Below are 22224 nucleotides of genomic sequence, written 5' to 3'. Positions count from 1 at the left end.
ATGCTTTATAATCTCATCAGAGGCTTTGTGATGGTGTTTGATATGCATGCTGTAATGTGACACCAACATTTACACTTATTTTCCACTAACACTTTTCCTGCTTAGCCAACCAAATCCAAGCAAGTCATTCATCCATAGTAAGCAGGTAGTTTCAGCAATCCTAAATTTTATTAGTCAATTTAGTGCTATCTTTATCTGAAGGAATAGCTTTCTGTATACTATAGGAAGGATATTATTAAATTGGAGTGGGTGCAGGAACGATTTACAAGGATGTTACCGGAATCAGAGGATTTGAGTTATAAGGAGCGGCTGGATAGGTTGGCACTTTTTCACCGGAGCGTAGGAGGTTGAGGGGTTTTTAAGATGTCTATGATATCATGAGGGGCATTTATAAGGTGATTAGCAAAGGTATTTTCCCTAGGTTAGGGGAAGTTCAAAACGAGAGGGAATACTTTTAAGGTGAGAGGAAAAAGATTTAAAAGAGATCTGAGGGCCAACGTTTTCATGCAGAGAGTGATTCATCTGTGGAATAATCTGCCAAAGGAAATGGTGGATGGAGGTACAATTACAGTACTTAAAAGACATTTGAGCAGGTTCATGAATAGGAAAGGTTTAGAGGGATATGGGCTAAATGCAGGCAATTGACAGTAGTTTAGCTTGGGAAACCTGGTTGGCATGGACAAATTGGACTGAGGGATCTGTTTCCATGCTGTAACACTACGATAGCCCTGTCTTTCCTCTAACTGACTGCAAAATCAGAGTTAGGTGCACCCACACTCATAAGTCCAACTTCAGCATGGCCAACACAATAATGTTTACACAGTAAGTGGATATGCACAGCAGCAAATTCCTGTGAAGATGTTTCTGGTGAAGATTTGTCCAATCCATTTCCTGAGGAGGAATTTGATGGTCTGCTTCACTTATAAGACATTGCTACTTTCAAAATCATGAGTGGTATTGTTTAAGTTTCTCAATAATTCTATTTCTATACCTTGGTTTATACAGTATTTACAACGACAGCTGTGATTCCATTGATGCTTGTTTGAAAATATTCCATGCTGTGCCCTTTTTAAACACTCACCATTGCAGTTTAAGGCAAGTGGGCATGCATGATTGTTTAGGCAATTTGACACTTTCAACATTTGTTCTCAAATTTCTTTTCCGACTGAAAGTGGGGAAAAAGATATGATGAAATAGCAGATTGAAAAAAAGCAAAACATCTTCTATACAATGCCTCTTACATCCTTAGGGCATGCCAAAACACTAAATAGCCAATTAATTACTCAAAGTACAATTACTAAGGCATTGTTTTGACACATTCACACTTTAAATAATGTATCCTACCATATTAGACTAGAAATAGGTTACTGAGTTTAATTTATAGCCTGGAAAAATAAATTGTGCATTTTGTGGCGAATGCTTTCTGAGCATAAACTCGGCTTAAGAGTTAAAAGTAACAGAAGTCAAGTGAAAGCAGATTTTTGAATGATTCATGTGAGTAGGGCAATAGGTCATGAGTTACACTGGAATTCAAACCTGCTGAAGAATTAGGTCACAGTGGATTTAAGGCAATTTCAGTTAACAGGCTTCTTTCTTTATCTTAGCTGTCATGATTTATCAGAGATTTTCAGCAATCGGGGCTGACATTTAAAAGATACGCCGTCTTAACTCAAGGCAACCCAGGTGGTTCCGCCACCTACTGCTACATTCTTCCCGAGGGCTGAATACCACATGTTTGCAGTTGTGGCTTGTTTGGGCTAATTCTTCCACAGTTTGCTTTATGTTGTGTCAGTCCATCTTTATTTATTCAAAAACAACACTGAAAATACCTCAGGTTATTGAAGTACTTAAGCTGTTTTGTCAGCTTATGATTGCACTGCTAAAGGTAACTGTCATATTTGCTAGCTTGTTGAGTCAATAAAATAGGTTTGTTTAAAACACACTTTAAAAGACACAATTTGTTCACCCCGAATGCATAAGCTTCTGAATTGAAATGGCCTCTCCTGAATAAATATTGCAGTACTGCAACAAGGATGATTTGAAATGACTATATATTCTGCTGCACTCAATATCATATCAATAAACATTTTGAGTGAAATGATTTTGATGTCATCTATTGGCCATAACAAAAATAAGTGACTTCTACTTCAAGACATATTACCTTTAACTTAATGATTGCTCAGTATCTCATTAGCCAAGCTCACAATAACCCAGGTTAGTTTGGTGTTGTAAACAAACAACTTGTTCATCTTTATGACTACAATCTTAAGACATTTATCTCTTAATACCATTTTCTTAAAATGGGCTGCAGATTTTCTGTTTAACATTATAAGGGTGCAGCAGTCTTTGTATATTTAAAGCATTCTATAGTTCTGTGCCAGTGCAAACTCTCTAATATATATCAGACGAAGCAAACCAACATTAGCATAAGGTGAAGTAAAGAGTTACTCACCCACAATTTCACAGCTACAGCACCGAAAATGTGTGACAGACATGGGCAGATATGATATCTCTGGTCAATAGTTCTAAAAAAAGCTAAAGTGAAAAGCATCTTTCATTGGCTACTCTTTGAAGCTTTAAGGCTTGCTGTCTGGTCTCTATCACTAGCTATTCAGTACACTAATTATTTATTGCATTCATCCTGGAATAAGATTTGAAAATGTGTCAAAAGATATCAAAGTAGAAATCCAGTACTTTGAATGTGTCAGAGGGATCATCTGATCAAATATCATAATCATTTCAGTGCTTCAATATTTGGAGTATATTCTTGATTTAATTTTGCAACCATTTTCCAAATTACAACAAAAAAAGGGAAAAAATTAAAAAAAACTGAGCTTCATAGTGGCATTATCATGATCTCAAATAATCATTCAAGGCTGCTGTCATCCATCTCCAAATGGCTGTTTATTGAGTATCACACAGTCAGCTACTATTATTACAGATTGAATATTGACTCATTCCAAAGTCTAATGAAGGGTGAATTAATTAATTAATTAAACTAGATAAAGAAGATAAATAAAAAATTGTCCAAGTGATGCACACTGATTTTAAGGGTTGTCATGGAATAAAGAAAGACTTGCATTAGTACAATACCTTTCCTGACCTCAGGAATTTTTGGAAGTGTTTATAGCCAAGGTATGTTTTTTGTGAATTGAAGTTAATGTTGTAATGTAGGAAATGCAGCAGTTGACTGCATATAGTTAACTCTCCCAAATAAATATGCAATAATGACCAGATAATCTGATATTGGGATATAATTGAGAGGTATGTTGGCCAAGTCACTAAAGTCAACTTCTTTCTTTTTAATAATGGTATCATAGGATCTATTATACTCACCAGAGAGGACAGAATGAACCTGTTTAAAGTCTAATGCAAAAGGCAATGCTTTTAATAGCGCAGTCTGGAGAAAGTCAGTCAGCCCAAATTTTTGTGTTCAAGACTAGAACTTGAACACAAAATTCAGACTGCAAGGCAAGAGTGCTACCAACTAGGCTCCTGCTCCAAACTAAATTATATACATCATATTAATAATATACTTTAATAATCAATCGTTCAAGAACTGATTAACTTCATGGTCTGGTTTATGTAAAACACATTTTAAGTTCTACAGTGACGAAACTCATTATTTTCCTGAATTCATTTGGTTTATTGTAGTCACATGTACCCAAGTACAGTAAGAAAAACTTTGTTTTGTGAACAGTACAGGCAGATCATAGCAAAACAAGGACATACAGATCATAGGGTGCTTAGACAGAGTGAGGTACATAAGCTCATGGCTGCACAGGAGAGCGTAAACCTAGATCAACTCTATTTGAAACGAGAGAGGACCCCATTCAGCAGTCTAATAACAGCAGGGAAGAAGCTGTTCTTGAACCTGTTGGTGCGTGCGTTCAAGCTTCTGTATCTTCTCCCTGAAAGAAGAGCATTACTGGGTGGGAGGGGTCTTCAATGATGTTGTCAGCTTTTTCGCGGCAACAAGATGTATAAATGGGGTCCATGGATGGGAGGTTGGCTTTTGTGATGGTCTGGGTTGTGCACACAACTTTCTTTAGTTTCTTATGGTCCTGGGCAGGGTAGTTACTGTAGCAAGCCATTATGCAACCAGATAAAATGCTTTCTATGGTGAATCTGTAAAAGTTGGCGAGAGTCCTGATGGACACACCGAATTTTTGAAGCCACCTGAGGAAGCAAAGGTCCAGGACAGATTGTTGGTTATTGTCACTTGACACTTTTGATCCATTGATGTAGACGGGTGGGGGGGGGGGGGGGGGGTCCTCCTCCTTTATTCCTCAGTCAATGATCAGTTCTTTTGTTTTGCCAACTTTGAGAGAGAATTTGTTATTATTGCACCATGACATCAAGGTCTCTGTCTCCTTTCTGTATTCTGACTCATCATGGTTTGATATCCAGCCTACCACTGTGGTGTTGTCAGCGAATTTGGATAATGCATTCATATGGAATTTGGCTACATAGTTGTGGATGCATAGGGACTACAGTGAGGGGCTGAGAACGGATCTTTGTGTGGCGCAAGTGTTGAGGATTATTGTGGACGTGCTATTACTTATCTTCATTGTGGTCTGTGGGTCAAGAAGCTGAGGATCTTGTTGTGGAACAGAGACCTAGATCTTGGGGTTTTGAGATTAGTCTGGAAGGGATTATGATGTTGAAGGTGAAGCTGTAGTAGATAAGTAGGAGTTTGACGTAGGTATCCTTGTTATCCGTGTGTTCTAGGGATGAGTGTAGGAGGAGGGAAATGGCGTCCACTATGGACCGGTTTTGGCAGTAGGAAAATTGCAGGGGATCAAGGCAGGTTGAGAGGCTACAGTTGATGTGGGCCATGACTAACCTCTCGAAGCACTTCATGATTATGGAGGTCAGAGCCACAGGGAGGTAGTTATTGAGGCATGTTGCATGTGTTTTCTTTGTCATTCAGATGATGGTGCTTTTCTTGAAGCAGCTGGGGACTTTGGATTGTAGCAAGGAGAGATGGAAGATGTCAGTGAATACGTCTGCCAACTGATCTGCCCAGGGCCACCACTTCTACAGACTTACACTCAGGAATACTGATCTGACGTCTGCCGTGGTGACGGGGAGCAGGTACGTCCGGGGCTGTCAGGGCAGGTGACACTGTGCCACTGGTTATCTGTTCAAACTGAGCATTGAATACATCAGGGAAGGATGTGCTTTTATCTGCTGTTTCACCCTGCTTCATCTTGTATCCTGTTATGTTGTGTAGGTCTTGTCACAGGCAGCGGGTATGCCTATGGTTAGTTTGGGCCTCTAACTTGGTTCAGTACTACCTCTTGGGCATCTCTAATGGTTTTGCGGAGGTCACATCTAGATTTCCTGTATAGGTCTGGGTTGTCCGACTTGAATGTTATTTGCCTGATCTTCAGCAGACAATGGATTTCCCAGTTCATCCAAAGTTTTCCGTTGGGGAACATAAAGATTGACTTTTTTGGCAGACAGTTCTTTACACACTTGCTCAGGAGTCCATGATGGTGGTGGCATACTCATCTAGGTTTTCTGCTGATTTCTGAATATGGTCCAGTCCAGCAATTCCAAACAATTCTGGAGAAGCTCTTCTGCTGTACTACTTTCTATGAAGGATCCCCCTGTTCCAATTTCAGCTTGTAAGCTCGGAGGAGGAACACAGCATTGTGATTAGATTTTCCAAAGTGCAGACAGAGTATGAAGTGGTAGGTGTCTTTGATGGTTATGTAGCAGTGGTCAAGGATGTTCGATCCTCTATTGGGGCAGGAGACATGTTGGTGGTATTTTAGTAGCACCCTTTTGAGGTTGGCCAGGTTGAAGTCATCAGCTACAATGGAGAAGACCGCTGGGAATTCTGTCTCCAGAACATTTGTAGTAGTGTAAATTTCATCCAGAGCATTCTTCACCTCTGCGTGGGATGGTATGTAGACTGCTGTCAGGATGGCGGAGGTGAACCCTTGCAGTAGGTAGTAGGGATGACATATCACTAAGATATTCTAGATCTGGGGAGCAGTGGCTTGCCAGGATCGCTATGTCTGAGCACCAGGAGGTGCTAATTAGGCGGCGTACCCCACCGCCCCTTGGCTTGCCTGAGAATGCCATATGGTCCATGTGATGTGGAGAGAATCCTTCAGCTTGCAAGGCACATTCATATTTCCTGAAATAGATTATGAAACTGAAGGAACTTACCCTACTTTGCTCCTCTCCATTTTACAATTCTGGATATTTTCAAGAATCTATACTTACATTGTTTTTTCTTAGGAGAGAAGCCATGTGTTAAATAGATTGTGGGATACTGATAAAGTGTTGTGTTCTTGGTTATCAATAGATAATCTATGATGAACATCTAACATTGAGACATGTTGTTTGATGTCAGTACATCTGGGATTTACAGTGACGGTCAGAACCATCCCTCAAAATCTGATGAGTGGAATAGAAGAACAGAAGACAGATGGTATTTGTAAAAAGAATCTTGTATTTGCAAATGAGGAAACAATGATAATGGACAGATTCAGAACAAAGTCAGAAAGATCAAAATCATAGAAATGCTAGTTCAATAAAATTGAAAATAAAACTTATAAATGTTAGCAGATGGAGTAAAGGATGGAACAACCAGGTACTTGCTACACTTATATTTTATAAGTTGTGGTAAGACTGATGATAGGTCAGAAAAGGCATTAATCCTGCAGATAAACTGCTGGTCTAACATCTCAATGTGACAGCTGTTTCACAGCTAAATGCAAACTTTACTTAATACAGTAAAACAATGATTGTGAATAAACACACATAAATGTTGATTAGCTTTTGATTATTTACACTTTAAAAAGAAAATTTCAGATTCATTCCTAAGCTACATAACTTTCTCAAGTTAGATTCCAGTCTTAGCCACTCTCACTGGCAGTGATGCTGCAAGATGACCTTAGTGCTGCTAATTGCCAGCAACTTGTTAATCTATTATGATATGTTTGAAATGGTTAAGATACTCGGATTTTATGACATGCTCTTTTATTGACTGCTAAGGCAGTCCTGCTTTGTCAATAAAAGCAGATTTCTCAGTGTTAAATAAACATTTAGATTAACAGTGCATTTGTTCAACATATATAATCTTGATACTTCAGTGATCCTGGGATCCTGAGGTCTTGAAAGTGCTGCACAAATGCAAATCTTTCTTTTGTAGAGTAAAACCATTTAGAATTTACTCTCAAATACGACATTTCTGGGCAATTTACACCAGTAGCTGACGTTTAACTTGAAATTGTGCCCATTCCCAATCCATTTGGCCAATGCTATGCGATGATCAGTGTTCCTGTGAATGTCATTAGAATAAGGTTCAACATCAAATGAATGTAGGTCAAAAAAGAATTGCAGATCAAGAAAAGTACCAGGCTGGCATCATATATTTCTCTACTTTAATTATGGTAATTAAAGTTGCACTTGTTTACATATCATTTACATGCCTAATATACAGCATGTGTAAGAACCCACACTTTTCACATAACCTATACTTATGCCATAAGACATTAAAAGAAACTGCAAGTACAAAACATGATAAGCTGTAAAATTGCTCAAAAATTAAAAGAGAGTACAGGAATTATTTTGGTTCTTGCTGTACATGAAAGAAAAGCTATTATTTGAAGAGAGTATCTGAGCAAATGCAGGTGAATGTGAAAGTCATAAATGAAGCTCTGTAACTGGTGATGGGCAGTATGTGTTTGGAGTTGCATATCAATGGATGGCTGTAAATGATTGAAATGACTTAGGGCACATTTATAATTTGATCATGCCTGTAATTGTGTGATCTCTTAAGCTATGAATTTGATGTGTATTATGATTGCATGTGTACTTTATCACAATTATGCACATCTTGTAAATCAAGCACTAAGACTCGACTTAAAAAGAAAAAGGAGTGATACATCTTCAGTTACGTCCAATCCTTCTTATTCAGTGTTAATTGTTGTTAACTGTAGGTTAATGCTGCACTATTATTCCATGCAAAGCAGTTTCACTTCGGACTGACACCAGTTAACATACAAATCTATACAAGAGTGGAACATATGGTGATAGTAGTAATCTAACTGAACTAGTAATGGAAATACCCAGACTAATGGGGGAAATAATTCTAATTTTACCATGTCTTTTGGTATACTTTAGATTCAACTCAAGAGTCTGGAATAAAAAGTTAGTCCCAGTGAAACTTTCATCAAACTGCTATGAAACTTTCATCATTTATTACAAAAATCTTATGCCCTTTGGGAAAGGATATTTGTTATCCTTACCTGTACTGGCCCGAGACTCTGGACCCTCATTAATGTGCCTGGCTCTTAAATATCTTTGCAAGCCACTCGGTTGTTTCAATTTCTACAAAGTTTAAAGTCACCAAATGGCAAGTCACTCAGTGTAAGAGCAGTTAGGGATAGGCAAAAAATGCTGAACTTGCCAGTAATGCCTGTATGTCATGAAAAAGTAAAGAAAAAAAATGCAGCTGCTACACCCAACAAATATATTTAATGATATGAACCACTTAACAGCAATACTGAATCTAGAAAAAAGTAAAGCAACGCTCTTCTTATGGTACTGCCATTATATTGTAAAATGGAAAGTAAGGGTTATAATATTTTGGCAGGTCACATTTCAATTTTATTCAAATACTGTCATATCAACTTGCATCAAAAATATGACACAAGCAAAACTCTGGCAAACTCTTGATTTATATACAATATCGTATGTTTTGGTAAATAAGTCAACATTACACACTGAGGATAAAAGTGAATGGTTGTTGTGGGTCCTCATTATTATGAAATGCCTTTAGAATTCCACACAAAGTTTTGGTGTGTCTTAACCTCCCATGCTTATTACCATGTGGTCTTTGTTGCTTGATCCATTCTGCCCAGTTGTAACATACCAATGAGTAAAACATGCTATTGTGGAATGGAAAGTAAGGCCATTGACTAAAAAAAAACACACTCTGTAGCTGAAAAGAGAGGGTCAGTTCATATGCTGAGTACAAGCAAATTTATGATTTTTGCAGCTGGAGTTGTCTTATATAACAGAATGACTTACATATCTCAAGCTACAGTACATTTTATACTAATTTTACTTCATTTACAGTGCATAAAAAGGGCAATGTACTATTAAAAAATACAGAATCCATATGTTGGTTTAGTAAACAATTAATTATTAAAACTTACCACTTTCAGCAGTTACATAATGTGCAGTCAACATCTTTAACACAAAAATCCAACAAGTAATTCTAATGAATATTTTAAATCAGATCATGGACTTTTTCCTCTTCAGACTGAACAGTTATTGCAGAGTGTTCTGTTCCTTGGTTTGATTACTTCTCTTGTTGCTCTTCAAGCAGCTGTGATCCCTCCCACAGGGATGTGTCTTGCCACAATTGCTCCACTGGCAACTTAACACTAACTTGATTGGTTTCTCTGATTCCACGTTCCTCTCTTTTATGCCTTTCAGCGCAGCCTCAGCTAATCCCAAGGGATGCTGTCCTTTTCTGGCACCAGATCATCTGCTTGCCATTAATATATGATATTACTAGATCTGTGCTGTGTAATGATATTGAAAAGACCACAGTTCATACTTGGTAAATTTCTTGAAATTAAAATCTGTAGTTTTCCCTTGAAACTTTCGAGATTTCAGAAAGGAATCTTACCCAAAATTGGTAATTCTATTTTCAATGTAATAGTTAACAACATCTGTTTTGTCTCCAATACCATTAATAGGATATTCACAATGGGAATAGAACTATCATGCACACAGTAGACCTTACTGAAATCTCATTCAGCATATGTCATTTTTTTCTTCAATTTTACTCCACTAACTTCAAAGACCCTGACATAGAGGGGGGTCATGTTCAAGCTTCAACTTGCACAATGGATATCACAATTGAGCTCCATGCTATCATCACTGACACCTATATGTACGGTTTGCAGCAGGAATCATTAGATAGTAATCAGCAGCAAGACTGCTGGCTCTTTATTTCTCTACTTGATAGTTAAATTTGCTACCAGTCATCTTTCTTTAATGAGATTGCACTCCTGTGGTTCTCTGGGACTATGGCGACTTTACCTTTATTTGGTACAAATTAGCATTGAGGCAAGTTGTATGATCCTGCCTACATTCAAAGCCAAAATCAGCTTTTTTCAGTGCAGACAAATTTGGACTGTTATGAAATTTCCCACAATTAGAACATAGAGAAACTTGTCACATATTTCCAAAGCTAAGTCTCTACTTCAGAGCAGTCACTGGAGACCAAATCATTGCATAAACTCTTGCCATGTTATCCATGTCCCATCATCTGTTTGCTGCATAAACATCTATTCTCATTATTACAGCAACAGAGCATAGCAATTAAGTTTGAAATCTGAAATCCACTGCATTTTCTTTTGTTTTATTCTTATTTCTTGGAAAATAAATAAAGTAATCAAGTTATTTCAAGATTACAAGCTCTTTAATGCTCAAAAATTAGTAAAACAGGACAGCAGACAAGTTGACACAAATGTGTGAATTCCAATTTGCTTGCCTAACTTACCAAGTTATACCCTTTATCCCAGAATTAACTCTGATTACTCTCCTATGCCACATAAATAGGGTTTGAAATAGCTAACAAACTTTGCCAATTTTGCTGCATTTTAATCCTACTATACATAGAAACTCTTCCCATGGACTTTTTAAGTTGACCTAACTCAGCCCTGATTTTTGTTTCCTGGTCAGATACTCAAAGGCAGGACAACGCCCAACTCTGTGACCCCAAACATTAAAAATAGCCATATGCATTCCCCAGTTTTGATTTTGGCTTGCAGGCTAGATTAGAAATTGGACTGAATGACCTGGGAAGAGCTGAAGAGGCTGCTAGCTGCTAATACCTTCAGGGCAGAAACTCTGCCTTGATGCTCCAGCACTGTGTCCAAAATTAAAATGAAAGAATATAATTTTTAAAAAAATGACCTCTCATGACCCATGGCACCTAATGTCCTCTACCCATTCCCAAAGCTCTCTTACCCCTTTTGCCAACTTAATGCCAGGCTCGTGCACAGTTTCAGCTTTTCACCCTCACCTATCCTGCCAATTCAACTTGAATTCAAGCACACAGGAGAAACTACATCTATTACTTATAGCTCTATATTGCAAACTATGGTATATTGCATAAAGTACTTTCATTTGTAAAATAAAAACATTTTGACAGTTCTTAAAAATACCCATCTACTTGAGTCAATTTGAAGAGATAGTACTGTTGTTGATCTCATCACAGAGCCTTGATCTTTCACGTAACTTCTGACTTGCAAACATCCCCTCCTCTCCCCAACCTTTAATTGCTCCCTTGATCCCACCCAACCTTATATCTGTACACTAAACTGACAATCACCCAAGTCAGCCAATCAATAGGTCAGTCAGTCTACAGTACTACACCCTGCTCCAAGATCTCTACCTCACTAAATCATCTTGCTTCTGGGATGTGATCTCATGTTAAAACATTTATCCACTCAACAGACCACCCAATTTATTAACTTGGGTGGAATTAATTTCAAAAAAGAGAGAGAGACTTATATATACAGTGAAGTTAAAACTCTAGTGGGTTTGGGCAACTCCTATCTCTATAAAACCCTGCCTCAGTAAATCCCAGGGCCATTATCTCTGCTTCTCTCTTCAGGTTGCCACTTAACTTGCTGTGCGCTTTATATTGCTTCCTGTTTTTATTTAAAGTGAGTATCATATTCCTGGTCTCAGCTGATCTAAGTGAGAGGAGCAGCTGTAACCTTACAGCCCTGGGTATGGGAGGAGAATAGTGTTCCAGGATTTCCATTCCAGACTGCTATGTAGTGACTTGCATTGCAAGGGCATGTGTGTGGAGTATGGACAAAAACAAATCAGGCTGTAATTGACAGTTATGATCACACATGTAAAATATTCCCTTTAGGTAAGGTAGCAAAGGAATTAGCTCTGTATAGAATTTAAACTACACTTAAAACATCAGTAGAGAAATTTAGAAATTGTGAGGTGTTTTCTACCTGTTCTGACTTGTAGTTCTAAATAATAATTCAATTAGTAATTTAAGCTACTTCATATTCTGTCATGACTTGTACTTGTCCTGTTTGCTTATTGAGTTTATACTCATACCAGTTGTATCATTAATTCTTGAGTACCAAGTAATACAATAGCAATATGTTAAAATAAATCCATATTACTCATCTTGAATACTTCTTGATCTCCCTGCATTATACTCAGTCGGTGAAAATAAAAAGTTTTTAGAATATTTTTGCAGTTTGTTGCTTTCATTACGAAAAGGTTAACTTGGTCGATTTTAGAGCAAGCCCAAATGTCTTTTCCTTCAATGGAGTGTGGTCACAGCAGGTCTACAGACTTCCTTCCATTTAAAAAAAAACTCAGGCTGAGAACACCAGGGAACCACCCTCCTTGTCACCTGAGTATTTGTTGTGTATGCAGTCAAAACTAAAAGTCCAAAGCCAGATTCCTTCTTTGGGCTGCAGAAATCAGTGATCTTCAGTCTTGACTTGAAACAGAGGCAGACACAAAATATATATGACTGATACAAGAGCCAGCATTTGAAGCTATTTTGAGAGACTTTTTTTTTGGTTCTTTCACAAGATGTGGATGTCTGTTTCAAAGCCAGCATTTGTTTCCCATCCCTAATTTGGAGAGGTGATGTCCTATTGGTATTATCACTAGACTATTAATCTCGAGACCCTGGTAGTTGTTCTGGGGACTGGGTTCAGAACCTACCATGATAGATGGTGTAACCTGAATTCAATAAAAAAGGTGGAATTAGGAGTCTAATGGTGACCATGAAATCATCGTCAATTTGCAGGAAAAACCCAGCTGGTTCACTAATGTTCTTTAGGGAAGGAAACTGCTGTCCTTATCTTGTCTGGCATACACATGACTCCATACCCACAGCAATGTGGTTGACACTTACCTGCCCTCTAGGCATTTAGGGATGAGTAATAAATGGTGGCTTGACCACTGACACCCACACTCCTTAAATGAAAAAAAACCTCTTGATCAGAGTGGCTTATGCTACCAATCCAGAGAGCAGTTAAGAGTTAACCACACTGTTGTGAGCTTGGAATCATACTTATGCTGGACCAGGTAAGGATAGCAGATTTTCTTCCCTAAAGGCTAATAGTGAACTGGATTTTTTCTTGACCAATAAATAATTGGTTTAGAGTCACCACTAGACAGAGTAGCATTCAATTCCAGATTTTTAAAACATATAATTAATTATATTTAAATTGCACCAGCTCATGTTCCTAGAGCCTTAGCCTGAGCAACAGGATTATTGGTCCAGCTCCCCATAAGTTTATTGCATAAAAGTGAATTCAGTTTCTAAAGTTGGTGCTCTGGTAATTGTGAAAGTTGATTCATGGCTGAGAGAAAGTAAGTTTTAATTGTAATACTTGGACTGGATTCTTTGGTCCTGATGGAGGTGATCGCGGAGGAGGGGAGGATGTAGATTCCATGACATCAGACAGCATGTCAATTCATTTTCACCTCAGGCCACTTTCCACCCTGAGAGATGGCAGGACCAGCCATTCAACAACGGCTGAAGGTGAAGCCCACACACTTGGCCTCCAGGTATCCTGAGGGGCTGTCGAGTAGGGTCAACTTCCTGGTGGTGGACCAGGGAATAAGTACTCTAGGCACACCTTTAGGTTCCACCTACACCTGCAGTACCTTAGCTGCAGCCACATGCCAGATGAAGAAGGGATCTAATTCCACAATTACGATTTTTAATCTTAAAATTTAAAAGTCAAAGAAGTCTCATCCCCCACCTGTTATTTGGTAGGGAAAGTTTCTGCATCTTCTTTGCTGGCAAAAATTCTTTTGGCCTTTCAACTTTGGAGATTCCATCTGCCAATTTAATGGATGAGAAAGCACTCCCCTACCAGGCCACAAATTGGCATATTTTGTCCAGGGAAAAATAACTCCTGGACAAATGCTTCCCAGCTAGTGCAGAATTGGGATTGCTTTTTGACCTTGACATTGAGTTCTAATGCTGCTTCCAGCTAGGCTCTTTCTTTGGATCATTTTAAGATCGGACCTTTTTCTGGGCAATTTCATTGGCTTGAACAAAAATAGAAATGGCTGGGGAAACTCAGCAGGTCTGGCAGCATCTGTGGACAGAAAGCAGAGTTAATGTTTTGAATCCAATGACCCTTCTTCAGATTCTTCTCTTCTGGAGAACCGTCACTAGACCTGAAACGTTGACTCTGATTTCTCTCCACAGGTGCTGCCAGATCTGAGTTTCTCCAGGTATTTCTGTTTTTGTTTCAGATTTCCAGCATACATAGTTCTTTATTTTTTGACTGGCACAATATCATTCTGCTGCTCCTTAAATGATTGGTTAAAAATCAAAAGGAAGACTGGAGAGACACTGCAGAACTATGAGATGCAGCAGGACTTTGGTGTCCTTGTGTTTGAATTGCAAATGACAAGTATGTGTACACAGCTCGGAAATAAAATGTTAACGTTTATTGTGAAAGAAACTCAATCAAAAAAGTAAGGAGGTTACTTAGAATGTTATTGGAGACACCACATCTGGGTGTACCGTGTACAGTATTGGTTTCCTTATTTGAGGAAATGTGTAAAATAATATTTATAAGATGATACTCACAAGAAAGAAAATAGTTTATAGATATTCAGACATTGTCATCAGATCCAAATTAACATAATGATTTTGTTTATGTTCAAATGAGTGAGGAAAAAATACATAAAAGGAATTAGAAGAAACTTGCTATTTAAAAAAAATATTCCTGTGGGTAAGCATCATAAAATAACAGAAGCCAAAACTATCTGTAATTATTATTTCAAAAGAAACTTGCACAAGGCTTTAACACTTCTTTTGATAGCATTTTCTTTGAGCTTACTGAGCAAAACAATATTAAATAAAATTTTAACAGTAAGAGGGAAAGAAAACAATTATTGGAATTCAGCAAATGCTTGAGCTCAGGTCATACATTCCTGGGGATGAAAATGTTTCAGGATAAGCTGTGTGGATTTGGAAGGCTGCGTTAGTTTATTTTCCCAAAATCACTTCCCCTGCTGAGTGTGTTTGGCTTTGTCACCTCCAGATTTCCGACAGTTCTCAGTTCCCAAGGACCACCAGACACACATTACCTTTATCAGGCCCTGCCTTAGAATTGAATAGAATAGGCCAGACTAAAGTCTTCGGGTCAACTGGGGAGTGACAGGAAAAGCAATCATATACCTGTTCAGAGCGTTAATAGTTGAAATGGCAGTTTGTGATTAAATGGGTGGCCTCTAACCTGTTGCATTGTTCTCCCTTTCCACATGGTGTCTATTTCCAAGCTTTTGCAGCATACTAAACATCAGTTTCCCATGATTAATATTATGTTAAACCACTTTTGGAGGATGCACTCACTAGTACCAGCCTAATTTCAACAACCTACTGGGGTTAATGTAAAAGCTGCTATTTTAAAAATAGGATGTTATACCAAATAATATTTATCACAGAATCAACAGTACAAAATAGTTAATTAATTATTATTTTTGTATGCTGTATGTGAAATCTAATTGTGCAGAAGTTGAATCAAAAATGACAGTAATTGCACTTTATAATATAATTAATACATTGTGAAGTGAAAATTTCTAAATAAATGCATGTTCTTCCTTTACTTACACACAATCTAGGAAATTATATATTTCTTTTTAGAATCAGCTTTTTTGAGGCACTTATCGTTTTCACTTGCTAAATGTAACAGATATAAGTTTTATGAATAATTAACACAAATTTCAAATCAAGGGTGTGAACACTGTTGTTAATTCCTTACATTTCTTTCAGACCAACAGATCAAGAACTGTGCCAGATGCAGGTTTTACAGAGACTTTCAATACCAGCTGCAGAAATTACTATTACACCCATGTAAAACATTGAACTGAATTCATAAAAAACTGGAGAGTTCCCAAATGGTGAACACAATTCAGAAATACTGCATTCTGTCTGTTTAATATAACTCCCAACTCCATATGACTTGAAAAGATAAACATTTATGCTTTGCCCTCCTCCCCTTCACACACAATGACGGTTTACTCCCCTGTTGGGTAGATTATAGAACATATGCTAACTATTAAGCAATATTTCAAAATGCAGCAAGGGTGTGACTTGCTTCAGCCTCACTGTCCATTAACTATTTTGGTTCAATCAGTCACGCAAACTTTGAGGTGACTGTACAATATTCTGGAGATTGGACCCAGTCCAAATTCAGTGAATCATAAAATTCCTACAGTGTGAAGAGGGGCCATTTGGCCCACTGAGTCTGTACAGACCCTCCGAATAGCATCCCACACAGACCCAGCCTCCTATTTTAAGTCTTTTAAGTGCCACATTTCCCAAAGCTCATCCACTGAGCCTGCACATCCCTGGACACGACAAGGCAATTGACCATAGTCCAAAGATGTGCAGGTTAGGTAGATTGGCTATGGGAGGAAACTCAAACAGACATAAGGAGAATGTGCAAACTCCACACAGGCAATCACCCAAGGCTGGAGTTGAACCCAGGTGCCTGGTGCTGTGAGGCTAGCCACTGTGTCACCCCACCATCAAAGATCCAACCAAAAGATATAATATTTACATTTGATCACAGGTTCTAAACTGATACTGGCATTCATGTGACCCATATTTTGAATTCAACGACATATCAGTACTAATTTGGTCAGAGTGAAATCAGACTGAGGCCCAAGACGGAATACTGCATCTGCTGACAGTTCACTTCCTCTAGCTCTCTATTCACTCCATTCACCCCACTTTATTATTCACCAAATCTCACCTAGAACCTGGGTGGCACAGTGGCAGTGGGTGGCACAGTGGTTAGCACTGCTGCCTCACAGCGCCGGAGACCTGGGTTCAATTCCCGCCTCAGGCGACTGACTGTGTGGAGTTTGCACGTTCTCCCAGTGTCTGCGTGGGTTTCCTCCGGGTGCTCCGGTTTCCTCCCACAGTCCAAAGACCTGCAGGTCAGGTGAATTGGCCATGCTAAATTGCCTGTAGTGTTAGGTAAGGGGTATGGGTGGGTTGCGCTTCGGTGGGTCGGTGTGGACTTGTTGGGCCGAAGGGCCTGTTTCCACACTGTAATGTAATCTAACCAACATTAGGCTATTTTGTCCTTCTAGCCCACTCTGCTATTTAATAAAATCATGACTGATTTGGATCAGTTTTTTTTTTAACTCCACACTAGTCACTGTGGTATAAACTGCATTGGAAATATACAAAGTAATTATACAGAAGAGAGAGAAGTTTGGTTCCCAAAAACAGGGGGATTGGAGTCAAGTCAGTTGTGAAGTTTTGAAAACACTCAAACTCAACCTACCATTAGACTGGCCAATTCAGGTCTTAATGGATGCAGGATGAAGGCAGGCAAACAACCAGATGCCAGAAGACAGATTGGCTATTTACATATAATATAGATCCATGCCTCAAATATAAATTATCTTCTAGTTTTAAACCTTACCAGGTGGATTTCCAAGAGTTCTCCAACTACAGTCCACCCACCCCCCCACCTCCAGCTGAATCTTGACCTGTGACCACATTCCCCTCCTACCATGCTAGTATAAACACAAATGTAAACTCTCTATCTACTCCATTAATGGCCTCCTCTGGAGTGTTTCCTGCTCAACACAGAATACTATGTCTAACTATCAGGCTGGCGTCTGGACTGAAAACCTGCTTGAAAGAAAAGGACACAAGTTGCTGAGTCAAAATACCATTCTCTGACCACTTCATCTTAGTCTCTCCACCACTCTGTCCCCAAGCAGCAGGGAAAAAAAAATTGACACTTTGGGCAAAAGCCCATCATCAGGAATAAAGGGCTTTTGCCCGAAACGTCGATTTTTCTTGCTCCTTGGATGCTGCGTGACCTGATGTGCTTCTTCAGCACCTCTAATCTGGATTCTGATCTCCAGCATCTGCAGTACCCACTTCCATCCAATCTGTCGCCAAGTCCACCTAAACCTCCTCAACACTCATGAGAGGACAGAACGCCCCTGGTGCTCACCTTCCACCCTACAAACCTTCGCATCAACCAAATCATCCGCCGACATTTCCGCCACCTCCAAAAAGACCCCACCACCAGGGATATATTTCCCTCCCCACCCCTTTCCACCTTCCACAAAGACCGTTCCCTCCGTGACTACCTGGTCAGGTCCACACCCCCCTACGACCCACCCTCCCATTCTGGCACTTTCCCCTGCCACCGCAGGAACTGTAAAACCTGTGCCCACACCTCCTCCCTCACCTCTATCCAAGGCCCTAAAGGAGCCTTCCACATCCATCAAAGTTTCACCTGCACATCCACCAATATCATTTATTGTATCCGTTGCTCCCGATGTGGTCTCCTCTACATTGGGGAGACAGGGCGCCTCCTAGCAGAGCGCTTTAGGGAACATCTCCGAGATACCCGCACCAATCAACCAAACCGCCCCGTGGCCCAACATTTCAACTCCCCCTCCCACTCTGCCGAGGACATGGAGGTCCTGGGCCTCCTTCACCGCCGCTCCCTCACCACCCGACGCCTGGAGGAAGAACGCCTCATCTTCTGCCTCGGAACATTTCAACCCCAGGGCATCAATGTGGACTTCAACAGCTTCCTCATTTCCCCTTCCCCCACCTCATCCTAGTTTCAAACTTGCAGCTCAGTTACTGTCTCCTTGACTTGTCCGACCTGCCTATCTTCTTTTCCACCTATTCACTCCACCCTCTCCTCCTTGACCTATCACCTTCATCTCCTCCCCCACTCACCCATTGTACTCTATGCTACTCTCTCCCCACCCCCACCCTCCTCTAGCTTATCTCTCCATGCTTCAGGCTCACTGCCTTTATTCCTGATGAAGGGCTTTTGCCCGAAACGTTGATTTCGTTGCTCGTTGGATGCTGCCTGAACTGCTGTGCTCTTCCAGCACCACTAATCCAGAGTAAATATTGAGCCAATGTCATAGTGCTGATAATTATCCAGTACACGCCTAGTTAGTCTTTCTCACCGAGGCACTTGCAAAATAATTTTTGATGGAGTTATTGATCCTACGAAGGAACAGAGGAGTCTGGAATTTTCAGATTGAACATCAGATCTTTTTAACAGGGCAACATGTCTGAATCGTAATGAACAGTACAACAGAGAAACAGATCCTTTGGCCCAAAACACTGTGCTGATACATGGTGCCTTTCTGAACTAAAAACCTTTTGCCCCATCCCGTCCATATTGGTCAATTCCCTGCTCATTCATAAATCTATCAAGATGCCTCTTAATCTTTGCTATTGTATGTGCATCCACCACCACATCCTCTGGCAGTGCATTCCAGACACATACCACCTTCTGTGTAAAAGACTTGCCTCTTACATATCCTTCAAACTTATCACATTTGACTTTAAACCTGCGTATTCCAGCAATTGATATTTCTACCCTGGGAAAAAGACTCTGATTATCCATGCCTCTCATAAATTTGTAAACTTCTTTTCGACATTTAAGTGAAAACCAAGTTTATTAACTCTTTCCTCATAGTGAATACCCTCCAAATCAAGCAACATTCTGGTAAGCAATTTCATCCTCTCTCCAAAACCTCCATGTCCTTCTCATAGTGTGGCAACCAGAACAGTACACAATATTCCAATTGTGGTCTAAGTGAAGTTCTACACAGCTGCAACATGACTTGCTAACTTTTATACATTATGCCTGGACCAATGAAGGCAAGCATGCTATGTTGATGCTATCAAAAGGTTCTGCCATTTACTTTGTACTTGCCTCCTGTGTTTGATCTCTCTGAATGCATCATCCTGCATTTGTCCAGTTTAAAGTCCATCTGCCATTTCTCTGCCCAAGTTGCTAACCTATTTATATTCTGCTGTATACTTTGGCAATCCTCCTTACTATCTGCAGCTCCCTCAATCTTTGTGCCAACCGCAAACTTTATTAATCAGGCCACTTACATTCCTTTCTAGATCATTTACACCATTGGTAACCAATTTCAAATCTGAAAAATGCCCTTCACTGCTACTCTCTCTCTTCTATGACTAAGTCAGTTCTAGTACTATCTTACCAGCTTACCAAAGATTCAATATTACTTCACCTTTGTATTAACCTGCCATGACGGACCTTATCAAAGGCTTTGCTGAAGCCCACTTAGACAACATCTACCATACTACCCTCATCAATCATCTTCATCATTTGCTCAAAGAAAACAATCAAATTTGTGAGACACAATCTTCCCAGTATAAAACCATACAGCCTATCGCTAATAAGTCTATATTTTTCCAAAGATGAGTAAATCCTATCACTCAGAATATTCTCCAAACATTTTCTTACCACTGATGTAAAGCTCATAAGCCTGTAATCTCCCGAATCATGCCTATTGCCCTTCTTAAACGAAGGAATGACATTGGCTATTCTCTCGTCCTCTGGGACCTCTCCTATGGCTGAAGAGGATACAAAGATTTTGTACGAGGTCCCACAGTTTCCTCACCTGCCCCTCTCAGCACTCTGGGATAGATCCCATTAGGTCCTGGAGACTTGTCAACCTTAATACCTTCTTTTTTAATACTGACAGGCCCTACAATATCAACATACCCCTCCTGAGAATCACCATCCACCATGTCCTCCTCAAATGAATATCACCCACTTTCTCCGACTCCACACATAAATTCCCTCCTTTGTCCTTGATGGCTTTGTCTGTCTTTAGTTTCCTAAATCACAAGTATGCCCTTTTTTTCCCTTTTGACTAAGTTCTCACTTTCTCTTGATATCCAAGGTTTCTGAATCTTGCCATCCTTATCTTTCGTTTTCACAGGAATACGCTGGTCCTGAACTATTAAGATTCAAAAGATTCCCACATACCAGATGTGAACTTACCCTAAAACAGCTGTCCCCAAACTTATATTCCCCAGTTCCTGCCTAATATTGTGGTAGTCAGCCTTCTCCCAATTTACTACTTTCACCTGAGAACTACTCTTCGCTCTACCCATACCTAACTTAAAACTTTACAGAATTATGGTCAGTTTCCTCAAAATGCTCTTCCACTGAAACTTCAATCACTTGGTCAAGCTCATTCCCCAATACCAGATCTTGTGTGGTCCCTTTCCTGGTTGGATTATTTAGGTGCAACCCTTGGATAGATCCCACCTGCCCTTGAATTGTAAGATATCTGCCGATTATTTCAAAATAAAAAGGGAAATCTTCACTGTGATATCTATAACAGAATGGTACCATTTCAGCATGACTTATCAACTTCTACAAGCAAATCTAATGTTATGATGACTTCCAATCACAAATATACTGGCTTTTCATTCAGGCAACGCTTTTAGTTAAATTTGCTCTGAATATGAATGTGCTTTTCCGATGTAGCAAGATGTGTGATTTTAATTTGAATGTGGTCCAAATTTAGAGGTGCAATTTCATAAGAACGCATTTAACTATGGATTATAGAGTCACTCAATCTAAACGTAATTGGAAATGATTCAAAACCTCAATTAAATCCTTGCTTGTAATTCACAGAAATTGGATCAAAAGTACTTTCTGCAGCTGTGTGTTTCAGAGCAGTTGGGGAGATTTTACAAACTGTCTGGCAAAACTATGGCTCTTTCGAGCCTCCTCAGCTTTAGCACAGTCTTGTTCAATTTTTACAACTGCTGTGAAGATTTAGTTTTAACCACAAATTGTTTCATCAGCCGAAGTCAACAGGCCATCAATTTCTTCGTGGTTTTCAACTTTTATTCCACTTTGTGAATTCAGTCAGTATCAAGGAACGTGTGCACTCTATTCCTTTTCTGCAGTGGTCTGTTGACCATCCAGAACCACACCATAAATATATTCCATCACCAAAATCACCAGAAGGAACAGTTCGATATTTCAATAAACTGGAAGTCTAGTTGGTAGGACACCCATTAAGCATGTGTCTGCAGCAGCATTGTTAAGGCTGGGATATATAGGTTGGGGGAAAAGAATGGAGCAAAAAGCATATACTCTGAATGGATGAGGTCTTTATTGATTTGGTAGTTTTGAGCTGTCAAAATTAACTGAATTGCTGTTCCTTCAGTAAATTCCTTGATCTGCTCCCAGTGATTTCTTTATTTGGAACCTATTGTTTTACAGCCTGTACTCTACATTATTAGGAGGTGAGGATCTTTGAGGTGACAATGAAAATGGTGTTTGGGTCCTAAAGATACTGTATGAACCTCAATTTGTAAGGAATTGT

At 39.4% G+C, this 22224-nt stretch overlaps 1 protein-coding gene across 4 annotated transcripts in view; it reads right to left on the bottom strand.

Annotated features, from left to right (window-relative positions):
* The window catches only part of afap1l1a (actin filament associated protein 1-like 1a), a 212973-nt gene that overhangs the window by 107711 nt on the left and 83038 nt on the right, over nucleotides 1-22224 (bottom strand). The window contains exon 1 of one of the 4 annotated variants that reach the window (XM_072590974.1): nucleotides 9183-9368. The exons of 2 other annotated variants lie outside the window; for them this stretch is intronic. In XM_072590974.1, the coding sequence (XP_072447075.1) occupies nucleotides 9183-9216 (34 nt within the window). In that variant the 5' untranslated portion in view covers nucleotides 9217-9368. Of the gene's footprint in view, nucleotides 1-2452; nucleotides 2537-9182; nucleotides 9369-22224 lie in introns of those variants that run through there. One more of the 4 variants, XM_072590973.1, reaches the window with a different exon arrangement.

The sequence above is a fragment of the Chiloscyllium punctatum genome, chromosome 20 (genome assembly GCF_047496795.1).
Source record: "Chiloscyllium punctatum isolate Juve2018m chromosome 20, sChiPun1.3, whole genome shotgun sequence".
In the NCBI taxonomy this organism is placed as follows: Eukaryota; Metazoa; Chordata; class Chondrichthyes; order Orectolobiformes; family Hemiscylliidae; genus Chiloscyllium; species Chiloscyllium punctatum.
This window is presented reverse-complemented; position numbering and strand designations above follow the sequence as displayed.